This window comes from Elephas maximus, chromosome 10, assembly GCF_024166365.1.
Source record: "Elephas maximus indicus isolate mEleMax1 chromosome 10, mEleMax1 primary haplotype, whole genome shotgun sequence".
NCBI lineage: Eukaryota > Metazoa > Chordata > Mammalia > Proboscidea > Elephantidae > Elephas > Elephas maximus.
This window is the reverse complement of record NC_064828.1, coordinates 33,911,021-33,923,386: the sequence shown is the minus strand read 5'-3', so window position 1 is coordinate 33,923,386 and position 12,366 is coordinate 33,911,021. Positions and strand designations below refer to the sequence as shown.

The 12,366-nt window shown below is 43.4% G+C and overlaps 1 protein-coding gene across 1 annotated transcript; it reads left to right on the top strand.

Moving 5' to 3' along the window:
* Positions 1 to 10,768: 10,768 nt before the first annotated feature.
* LOC126083901 (olfactory receptor 6J1) lies at positions 10,769 to 11,692 on the top strand. The gene has a single exon (XM_049897987.1). It carries the CDS (start codon positions 10,769 to 10,771, stop codon positions 11,690 to 11,692), a length of 924 nt encoding a protein of 307 aa, XP_049753944.1.
* Positions 11,693 to 12,366: the final 674 nt, after the last annotated feature.

Genomic DNA, 12,366 nt, shown 5'->3' with positions numbered 1-12,366 from the left:
ATATGGATATTATCCTATCATTGACAGTGTTGTACTTCAGGATAGATCTTGAAACTTCTTTTTGACAATGAATGTGACACCATTCCTCTTCAACTTATCATTCCCTGTATAGTAGACCACATGGTTGTCTGATTCAAAGTGGCCAATCCCAGTCCATTTCAGCTCAATAATGCCTAGGATATCTATCTTCAAGTGTTCTATTTCATTTTTGACAACCTCCGATTTTCCTAAATTCATACTTGCATTAGGAAAATCTGCTGCAAAAGACCTCTTTAAAGTGTTAAGAAGCAAAGATGTCACCTTGAAGACTAAGGTACGCCTGACCAGAGCCATGGTGTTTTCAATCACCTCGTATGCATGCGAAAGCTGGACAATGAATAAGAAAAACCACAGAAGAATTGACAGGTTTGAGCTATGATGTTGGCGAAGAATATTGCATATACTATGGACTGCCAAAAGAATGAACAAATCTATCTTGGAAGAAGCACAGCCAGAATGCTCCTTAGAAGCAAGGATGGGGAGACTACATCTCACATACTTTGGACATGTTATCAGAAGGGATCAGTCCCTGGAGAAGGGCATCATATTTGGTAAAGCAGAAGGTCAGTGAAAAAAGAAAACCCTCAATGAGATGGGTTGACACAGTGGCTGCAACAGTGGGCTGAAACACAGCAACAATTGCGCAGATGGTGCAGGACTGGACAGTGTTTCGTTCTGTTGTACATAGGATTGCTGTGGGTTAGAACCAACTCGACAGCACCTAACAATAAAGAACCAGTGGGATTTGCTAAGAAATTTTGTCAACTAAAATTCATATGTATTGAGCAAGTCTTAGTTATCCTTTAGGCATTGTGAGATTCTAAAATGATATTACGACAAATATCCCTATTCCCAAGGAACTTAAAAATATTTTCAGTGGCAAAATAAACACAAACGAAATGATGGAGTATTATACAGCAAAGGCTGAATCTCACAAATAAAAGGCTGAGCAAAAGAAGACAGACACAAAACAAAACATATAATTCCATTTATATGAATTGCAAAAACAATCCATGGTGTTAGAAATCGGGATAATAGTTACATTTGGGATGGAGGCTGGGGGCTTGAAGTGGGCTTCTTGTGTGCTAATACCATTCTAACTCTTGACCTGGGTGGTTGTCATGGATTAAATTTTGTCCCCCCAAAAATATGTGTCCACTTGGTTAGGCCCTGCTTCTCAGTATTGTGTGGTTGTCCTCCAGCTTGTGATTGTAATTTTATGTTAGGAGGATTAGGGTGGGATTGTAACACCACCCTTACTCAGGTCATCTCCCTGATCCAGTGTAAAGGGAGTTTCCCTGGGGTGTGGCCTGTACCACCTTTTATCTCTCAAGAGGTAAAAGAAAAAGGGAAGCAAACAGAGAGTTTGGGACCTCATACCACCAAGAAAGCAGTGCCAGGAGCAAAGCTCACCCTTTGAGGGGTTCCTGCACTTGTGAAGCTCCTCGACCATGGGAAGAGTGAGGACAAGGACCTTCCTCCAGAGCAAACAGACAGAGAAAGCCTTCCCCTGGAGGTGACACCCTGAATTTGGACTTATAGCCTACTGGACTGTGAGAGAATAAACTGCTCTTTGTTAAAGCCATTCACTTGTGGTATTTCTGTTATAGCAGCACTAGATGACTAAGACAGTGGTGCTTATAATTCATTGAGCTTATTATTTGTGCACTTTTCCATATATGTGTTATATTTAGATTTAAAAAGTTAAAGACACTCAAGTTCTACACTGTGGATTCCTGATTCCAAGTGCAAGAAAAGTCTGTTGTTGTTGTTAGCTGTCGTCGAGTTGGTTCCGACTCATAGCGACCCTATGCACAACACTGTGAAACACTGCCCAGTCCTGCACTATGTTGAGGCGTAATCCATACTGAAGGCTGTGGCCTTTGATCTTCATTAGTAAGTGCTTCAAGTCCTCTTCACTTTCAGCAAGCAAGGTTGTGTCATCTGCATAATGCAGGTTGTTAATGAGTCTTCCTCCAATCCTGATGTCCTGTTCTTCTTCATATAGTCCAGCTTCTCAGATTATTTGCTCAGCACACAGATTGAATAGGTATGGTGAAAGGATACAACCCCGATGCACACCTTTCTTCACTTTAAACCAGTCAGTATCCCCTTGTTTTGCCTGAACAACTGCCTCTTGATCTATGTACAGAACACTCAGTTAAGTGTTCTGGAATTCTCATTCTTCACAATGTTATCCATAGTTTGTTATGATCCACACAGTCAAATGCCTTTGCATAGTCAATAAAACACAGGTAAACACCCTTCTGGCATTCTCTGCTTTCAGCCAGGATCCATTTGACATCAGCAATGATATCCCTGGTTCTCTTCTGAATTTCTGGCAGTTCCGTGTCAATATACTGCTGCAGCCACTTTTGAATGAACTTCAGCAAGATTTTGCTTGCGTGTGGTATTAATGATATTGTTCAACAATTTCTGCATTCAGTTGGAACACCTTTCTTGGGAATAGGCATAAATATGGATCTCTTCCACTTAGTTGGCCGGGAAGCTGTCTTCCATATTTCTTGGCATAGACAAGTGAGCACTTCCAGCTCTGCATCCATTTGTTGGAACACCTCTGTTGTTATTCTGTCAGTTCCTGGAGCCTTGATTTTTGCAAATGCCTTCAGTGCAGCTTGGACTTCTTCCTTCAGTACCATCGGTTCCTGATCATATGCTACCTCTTGAAGTGGTTGAACATGGACTAATTCTTTTTGGTATAATGACTCTGTGTATTCCTTCCATCTTCTTTTGGTGCTTCCTGCATTGTTTAATATTTTCCCCCATAGAATCCTTCACTATTTCAACTCGAGGCTCGAATTTTTTCTTCAGTTCTTTCAGCTTGAGAAACGCTGAGTGTGTTCTTCCCTTTTGGTTTTCTTTCTCCAGCTCTTTGCACATGTCATTATGATACTTTACTTTGTCTTCCTGAGCTGCCCTTTGAAATCTTCTGTTGAGTTTTTTTACTTCATCATTTCTTCCTTTTTCTTTAGCTGCTTGATGTTCAAAAGCAAGTTTCAGAGTCTCCTCTGACATCCATCTTGGTCTTTTCTTTCCTTCCTGTCTTTTCATTGACCTCTTGCTTTCTTCAGGTATGATGTCCTTGATGTCATTCCACAACTCGTCTGGTCTTCGGTCACTAGCATTCAATGCGTCAAATCTATTCTTGAGATGGTATCTAAATTCAGGTGGGATATACTCAAGGTTGTATTTTGGCTCTCGTGGACTTGCTCTGGTTTTCTTCAGTTTCAGCTTGGACTTGCATATGAGCAATTGATGGTCTGTTCCACAGTCCATCCCCTGGCCTTGTTCTGAGTGATAATATTGAGTTTTCCATCGTCTCTTTCCACAGATGTAGTCCATTTGATTCCTGTGTGTTCCATCTGGCAAGGTCCATGTGTATAGTCACCGTTTATGTTGGTGAAAAAACGTATTTGCAATGAAGAAATCATTGGTCTTGCAAAATTCTATCATTTAATCTCTGGCGTTGTTTCTATCACCAAGGCCATATTTTCCAATTACCAATCCTTCTTCTTTGTTTCCAACTTTCACATTTCAATCACCAGTAATTATCAATGCATCCTGATTGCATGTTCGATCAATTTCAGACTGCAGAAGCTGATAAAAATCTTTAAGTTCTTCATCCTTGGCCCTAGTGGTTGGTGCGTAAATTTGAATAATAGCCACATTAACTGGTCGTCTTGGTTATCTAGTGCTGCCATAACAGAAATACCACAAGTGGATGTCTTTAACAAAGAGAAATTTATTCCCTCACGGTAAAGTAGGCTAAAAGTCCAAATTCAAGGAGTCAGCTTCAGGGGAAGGCTTTCTCTCTCTGTTGGCTCTGAAAGAAGGCCCTTGTCCTCAGTCTTCCCATGGTTGAGGAGCTTCTCAGACGCAGGGACCCCGGGTCCAAAGGACACGCTCTGCTCCTGGTGCTGCTTTCTTGGTAGTATGAGGTCCCCGACTCTCTGCTAGCTTCCCTTTCCTTTTATCTGTGGAGAGATAAAAGATTGTGCAGGCCACAACCCAGGGAAACTCCCTTTATGTTGGATCAGGGAGATGATCTGGGTAAGGGTGGTGTTACAATCCTGCCCTAATCCTTTTAACCACAGGCAAAGATTATGATTTATAACACATACGAAAATCACAAAATGGAGGACAACCACTTGTGGCCTAACCAAGCTGATACATTTCTGGAGGGACATAATTCAATCCATGACACTGGTCTTCCTTGTAGGTATATGGATATTATCCTATCACTGACAGCATAGTACTTCAGGATGGATCTTGAAATGTTCTTTTTGACAACGAATGCAACACCATTCCTCTTCAAGTTGTCATTCCCAGCATAGTAGACTATATGATTGTCTGATTCAAAATGGCCAATACCAGTCCATTTCAGCTCACTAATGCCTAGGATATTGGTATTTATGTGTTCCGTTTCATTTTTGACGATTTCCAATTTTCCTAGGTTCATACTTCATACATTCAATGTTCCAATTATTAATGGATGTTTGCAGCTATTTCTTCTCATTTTGAGTTGTGCCATATAATCAAATGAAGGTCCCAAAAGCTTTGCCCCAACCACATCATTAAGGTCTACTCTACGTTGAGGAGGCAGCTCTTCCCCAGTCATCTTTTGAGTGTCTTCCAACCTGGGAGGCTCATCTTCCAGCACTATACCAGACAATGTTCTGCTGCTATCCATAAGGTTTTCACTGGCTAATTGTTTTCAGAAGTAGACTGCTGGGTCCTTTGTCCTAGAGTGCCTTAGTCTGGAAGCTCAGCTGAAATCTGTCCTCCATGGGTGCCCTGCTGTTGTCTGAATACTGGTGGCATAGCTTCCAGCATTACAGCAACACACAAGCCCCCACAATATGACAAACTGACAGACACGTGGGAGAAAGTATGTCTAGTGAAGGTGAACCCAGCTAAGGCTTTAGCAGGAGGGATAAAATCTGTGTTCTGGATGAGGAACATAGAGAAGTCATTTAAAATGCCAGGATGTGAGACCAAGGGCACAGGTTCGAAGTAAGAAAGCACAAGCACAGTTTGGAGCACAAACCCATTGTTGTCTAGTTGATTTCAACTCATAGTGACCCTATAGGGCAGAGCAGAACTGCCCCATAGGGTTTTTAAGGAGTGGCTGGTGGATTCACATGGCCAACCTTTTGCTTAGCAGCTGTAGTTCTTAACCTCTGTACCACCAGGGCTCCATATTCAGAGTGACTATAGTGGTTCCCAAAACCCAAAACTAAACCCACTGCCATCCAGTGGATTCTGGCTCATAGCAACCCTATAAGACAGAGTAGAACTTCCCCATATGGTTACCAAGGCTGTAAAACTTTACAGAAGCAAGCTGCCACTTCTTTCTCCTGCAGAGCTGATGGTAGGCTCAAACCACCGACATTTCAATTAACAGTCAGGCACTTAACCACTGTGCTATCAGGCTCCTTTGAATATAGTGGTTAGACTGAAGTAAAAGCTGTTTAAGGGAATGGTGGGAACTGGGGATGGGAGGTGATTCAGAGAGAGACTGAGGATGGGAGGGTCTTGAGCTCCAGGCTCTACAGCTTGTGATTATCTTCTTTCAGACAGGGGAAAATCACTGAAGACTTGTGAGGTAGAAAGTGCCATACTGAAAACAGTACTTGAGGATGTCAGAGAGGAGGGGACTAGGTAGCATGGGGTGTAGGGGCAGACAGAGTCGTCCTGGTGGGATTGGATTGAGGGCAGAGGGAGGACTCTGCTGTGAGACATTCTCAGATGTGTCTGGGTGGTGTTGGAACTGGCTAGCGTTCAGACTTCAGTTCTTGCTGGCACAGACATGCTTGAGTTCACATCGTTTTCTAAGTGTGCCTCAGGGGCATCAGGCTCGGGCTCAGTGCTCAGGGACAGCTTTGTGTAAATTGTACCCCAGAGGACTCTCTCATGATTGGATCCTTCTTAGAAAGTGCATGCTGTCATCTGGGTCCATGCCATCCAGCCCCAGTGGGCCCCAGATGTAAGACCCCTTCATAGGATTGCCCCTTCAGTCCCGACAGTGTACTGTGTTTGCAGTAGTAGAAGCCACAGCATGACAGCACCCAAGCCTGGGGCTGCTCCTGGCTGCCAGGTGGATGAGGGTGTTGGAAGCTGACCCCGTTTGCTTCATTTAGGCTGGTGTAAGTATTCTGGAATCCCCCCAAGCTTGCTCATCTCTCTGTAGTATGCAGAGGACAGGGTCTGGTTTCTTCCTCACTTCCAGGAATCCTGGGCAAGGAGAGCTAAGCAAAATTTCCACGTGGAGAAGCATCTTCACTTTGTCTTCACTCTTTGTAGGCAACTAGATATGTTATCCAAGAAGCGACCAATTGATTGAGGCAGAACTGTGGCCTGACAAGATATGTCCTGTGGCCAGAAGTGAGTGTTATAGGGTGGGATGGTCACTATCTAGTAGGGACAGGAAAGATGGAATTTTTTCTTTGCCAAAATTGCAGAATAGTAGAGCATCTAGGAATAACACCTGGTGTGGTGGTTTATTTCTATTTTGCAATTTTGGCATCTAGAAATAACACCTGGTGTGCTGGTTTTGGAAACCCTGGTGGTGTAGTGGTTAAGGTCTATGGCTGCTAACCAAAAGGATGGCAGTTTGAATCCACCAGGAGCTCCCTGGAAACCCTTTGTGGCAGTTCTACTCTGTTCTATAGTGTCGCTATGAGTTGAAATCGACTCGACGGCAACAGGTTTTGTTATGGTGGTTTATGATTTCCTAAGGCACTTTATGTGAATTATCTTATTTTATATTTTGATCTTCTCAGTCAGGCTGTGAGAAAAAAAAAAAAAAACCAAACCTGTTGCCAACCAGTCGATTCCGATTCATAGCAACGCTGTAGAACTGCGCCATAGGGTTTCCAAGGAACGCCCGGTGGATTTGAACTGCTGACCTTTTGGTCAGCAGCTGTGGCTCTTAACCACTATGCCACCAGGGTTTAGGCTGTGAGAAAGATGAGAAGAGCATTACCCCCGCTTGTCCTGTAAGAATTCATGTGTAGATGTCCAGAAAGATGAGGTGACTTGACCTGAGTTTTTCAGGTGGTAAGAGGCAGAGGTAGGACTTGAAATCAGATCTCTTGGCTCTGAGTCTGGAGTTTTCTTGATACCCCTTGAATGGATCTGACTGTCCTACGGTAACCCTGGAGGAAATTCAGCCCTAGGGACCCATGACCTGCTCAAACCAAACAAACCTGTTGCCGTCAACTCCTGCTTATAGGAACCCTATAGGACAGAACAGAACTGCCCTATAGAGTTTCCAAGGAATGCCTGGTGGATTTGAAGGGCCAACCTTTTGGTTAGCAGCTGTAGCACTTAACCACTACGCCACCAGGGTTTCCATATGATCTGGGGCATTGGGGAGGGTAAATGAGAGAAGCAGAATGATCACTAGGTGAGCTCTGCTTTCCTTTTCTCTTTTGCCTTGGAATCAAGAAGAGACCAAGACTGGGCTATGGGTGCTGAGCGTAAGACAGCAAAGAGGGCATGAAGATGGTAGCAAGAGAGGGGAACAAAACACTAGCTAGTAGTTTAGTAAAGAGTTCCCCTCCCTCATGCTGGGTCCAGATGGGATAGACAGCATGGGAGGACCCAGCTAATCAGCAGATGGCCCAGAGCTTCACGGAAGTCAGAACTATTCACCTAAACCAAATACCACTTCCTCACACACTCAGGGTTAGGCCCTCAGAGAGTTTTGGGTATTTCATATAAATTGAACCATACAATATGTGATCCTTTGTGACTGGTTTTTTACTTAACGTCATGCTTTCAAGGCTCATCTATGTTGTAGCATGGAATGGTTGCCACACCCTGTAACTTCCTGTCCGGTGCAAACATCCAGCAGACTAGACTTCCATCTGTCTACACAATGTGCATGTTCCCCTGGGAAGGGTCCACAGCTAGAGAAGAAATCCAGGTGGGTTGGGAAGGGTTCATTCCACCTGTCAAATGCTACTAATCTAGTGTGTAGCTTACTGTGACTTTTTAATCGAAATAGTTACTGTGGAAGATCATAGGTGGCAGCAAAGCCCAGGTGAGCAGACCTGAGCTATAGGGATCTAGGGGTCACGTGAGAGGACCTCAGTTGAGGTGAAGGCAGAGCAACCATTTGGCATTTCTGGGCTGCCTGGAGGGCAGCAGTTCCTGTTATAATCCAAGGCATGTAGTTTTGTCTTCATTAAACTTCTTGCTATTTTTAATGTAAGACAGTGATTTTTCCCTGGGTGTAGCAATGATTTTGCAGAGATGCATTTTGAGAGGTAAGTGAGTTGTGTTGCTTCCTCATCTTACCATTTGCAGGATTGGGGACCGAGCCCAGGTTTAGCCTCTCAATTATCCTTCTTGATTTTATAAACTTCAAATACATCTGTTCTTAGTAATTATTGTGTGTATCTGCTCTGCCCAGGGATCTTACACTCCTCCTGTGACATTTCTTCTTTAGGATCATTGGTAGTGATTCTTACCACAACATGGATGAGCCCTGAAAACATTACGCTAAGTAAAAGAAACCAGTCACATATTGTATGATTCCATTTATATGAAATGTCCAGAATAGGCAAATCTGTAGAGCCACTGAGTATATTAGTGGTTACCACAGATCAGGGGAAGGAGAATTTGGGGAGTGCCTGCTAAAGGGTACAGGGTTTCTTTTTGAGGTGATGAAAATATTCTAAAATTGATTGTGATGATGGATGTACAAATCTGCAAATAAACTAAAGGCCAGTAAATTGTATACTTTAAAGGGTGAATTGTATGGTATATAAAATATATTTTAATGAAGCTTTAAAAAAAAAAGGATCATTGACAATACAGGTCCCAAAGAGTTGGCTGGAAAGAACATCAATATGACATGACTGCACTGAGGTGAGGCAGATCTTGGGGACAGACTCTGCACAGGAGTGGCTGATATAGAATTCTAACTCAGTTTAGATTGATAGAGGATAACTCAATCCTCAGGATTGTTCTCCCATTTTTTCCTAGTTCACCCCATAGACCTCTTGGTAAGAACATGACCCCTTCTGTCCAGAAGTCCAGGCCAATCCTTTATTACAGAAGACCAAAAAAGTGCTAAACTAGAAACAAAAACATAAGTATGCAGGATTGGCCTGGACTTCTGGACAGAAGGGGCCATGTGCTTACCAAGAGGTCTATGGGTTGGACTGGTGGTGGAGGGGTTAAGTTTGACTGCTAACCAGAATGCTGGCTGTTTGAATCTGCCAGCTGCTTCTTGGAAATCCTATTTAAAAAAACAAAACAAAACAAAACTTTACTGTTGAGTCGATTCTGACTCATAATGATCCTATAGGACAGAGTAGAATTGCCTGATAGGGTTTCCAGGGAGTGGCTGGTGGTTTAGAATGGCCCACCTTCTGGTTTGTAGCCTTAGCTCTTAACCACTATGCCACCGAAACCCTACGGGGGTGTTGTACTCTGTCCTCTAGGGTTGCTATTGGTCAGAATCGACTTGACGGCAACCAATTTTTTTCTATACCAAGGTCAAAACCAACATTTTCCTATCTTTTAGAAGTTTTAAAAGTTTAGACATTCACATTTAAGTTTTTGTCCACCAGGAATGGATGTTAAAGTCTGATATGAGGGAAGGAATCCAATGCTATTTTTCCTCATAGGAACAGGCAACAGTACCAGCTTCCTTTCAGCTCTGACATGTTCCATATTTGTGCAGATGTGTTTCTGGGCACTCTATTTTGTTCCACTGGTCATTTTGTTTTGTGCCAATACCATATTGCCTTAGTCGGTCTAATTTTACAAGTCTTGGTATCTGCTGGGGCAAGTCCCTCCTCTTTATTCTTCTTCTTCCACAATATCTTTTCTATTCTAGGACTTTTGCTGATTTACCTGTTTCCCCCCAGATAGGATCGTAATGTTACTACTAGTTTATAACTTACTTTCAAAAAACTGAGATGTATATTAAACATATTGTGAATATTTTGTCATTATAAATTATATAAAATAAAATTTTTAATGGTGCATGATGCGTTATTATTTGAATGTACCATAATTTAATATTTAAGTTGTTGCCAAACTTTTACTATTAGAAGCAATTCTGCGCTGAATATTCTCGTGGCAAAATCTTTTTAACGTATCTGCGATTATATCCTCACCATAGGAGGATTTCTGAGTCTAAGAATTTGCTCAATTTTAAGGCTTTTCTTACAAATTGCCAAATTATCTTTTAGAAAATTTGGGTGAATTGTTTGAAAGTGAAGGTCTCAGGGTATTCTTGCTAAGATTGGACATTATCGTTTTAAACATTTTCCAATTCAACAGGAAAATAATTTAAAACCAAGTTAAATTTGAATTACACGTCTAATTTGGACTGATCACATTCTATGTCTGTTTTCCTAGTGAATAACCACGGGATCTCATGCACTGCCCAGTCCCAGTTGCCATGGAGTCCATTCTGACTCACAGAGATCTAAGTGTATCCGAGTGTGCTCTACAGGGTTTTCGATGGCTGACTGTTTGGAAGTAGATTGTCAGGCCTTTCTTCTGAGGTGCCTCTCGGTAGGCTCAAACCTCCAACCTTTAGATTAGCACTGAGTGCACTAACCATTTGCACCTGAGTGTCTTAACTGTTTTCACCACCTGGGGACTCCTTTTGTGCATTAAATATGCTCCTAAGCATTATCTCCCTTTGTTCCATTAGGCAAAATGAACCAGGCCCATCAGGCCCATGGAGAATCAGACTGCGATGGTGACAGAATTTATTTTGCTGGGATTTCCTCTCAGCAGGGAAGTGGAGCTGCTGTTCCTGGTGCTGCTGCTGCCCACGTTCCTGCTGACCCTCCTGGGGAACCTGCTCATCATCTCCATTGTGTTGTCCTACTCTCGCCTCCACACCCCCATGTACTTCTTCCTGTGCAATCTCTCCATCTTGGACATCCTCTTCACCTCAGTCATTTCCCCAAAAGTGTTGGCCAACTTAGTATCTGGGGATAAAACCATCTCCTTTGCTGAGTGTATCACGCAGTGCTATTTCTACTTCTTCCTGGGCACAGTGGAGTTTCTCCTGCTAACAGTCATGTCCTATGACCGCTATGCCGCCATCTGCTACCCGCTGCGGTATAGCACCATCATGAGATCTCCTGTCTGCGTTGGGACTGTTGTCTTCTGTTGGGCGGGAGGCTTCCTATCTGTCCTCTTTCCAACCATCCTCATCTCCCAGCTTCCTTTCTGTGGCTCCAACATCATTAACCACTTCTTCTGTGACAGTGGGCCCCTGCTAGCCCTGGCCTGTGCAGACACCACCGTCATTGAGCTGATGGATTTTATGCTTTCGTCCACGGTCATTCTCTGCTGCATAGTCCTTGTGGCCTATTCCTACACGTACATCATCTTGACGATAGTGCGCATCCCTTCTGCAAGCGGGAGGAAGAAGGCCTTTAACACGTGTGCTTCCCATCTGACCATAGTTGTGATTTCGGGTGGCATCACTGTGTTTATCTATGTGACTCCCTCCCAGAAAGAATACCTGGATATCAACAAGATCCCTTCAATATTGAGCAGTGTGGTGGCTCCATTCCTCAACCCATTTGTATATACCCTGAGGAATGACACAGTGTTGGGGGTCCTCAGGGATGTGTGGGCCAGAGTCTGAGCAGTCTTAGAAAAGAGGATGAGGACAGTGCGGAGGAGCAGATTGTTCTCCAACGAAGGCCACTGAGGAGGGGCTGGTCCCTTCTGCTCTTTGTTTCCACGGATCCATTTTATAAAGTCCCAGTATTAGAAAGAGAGGACCTGCCTTAACAGAAGGGTGAGCTAGCGAAGTGATCCTGAAAAGTCTTAAAAGAACACTGAGTTTGGAGACAAGAACTTGAACTTGGCCTTGGTCCTAACTTTAACTCTGTGGCCACGTATGTGTCACCAGCCACTCTGGCCCTCAGTGCTCTCATCTGAAGTGTGACAGGGCTGGACATGAGGAATTCTAAGTCCCTAGACACACTGGATATTCTTAGAACTACCAAGAGGACCATGCAGCCTATGTTCTACTGTTGTTAAGTGCTGTCGAGTTATTTCCGACTCATAGTAACCCCACGTGACAGAGTAGAACAAAAACCATAAGATTTTCTAGGCCATAATCTTTACAGGAGGAGATCACCAGGTCTTTCTCCCATGGAGCTGCTAGGTTGGTTCAAATCACCAACCTTTCGGTTAGCAGCTGAGTGGTTATCCACTGGGCCTCCAGGGCTCCTCATTTCTTATCAGCAATCCTGATTTTTTGGACCCTGTTTCGTCACTGATACTGAACACAACTGTTTTATCAGCCTGGCA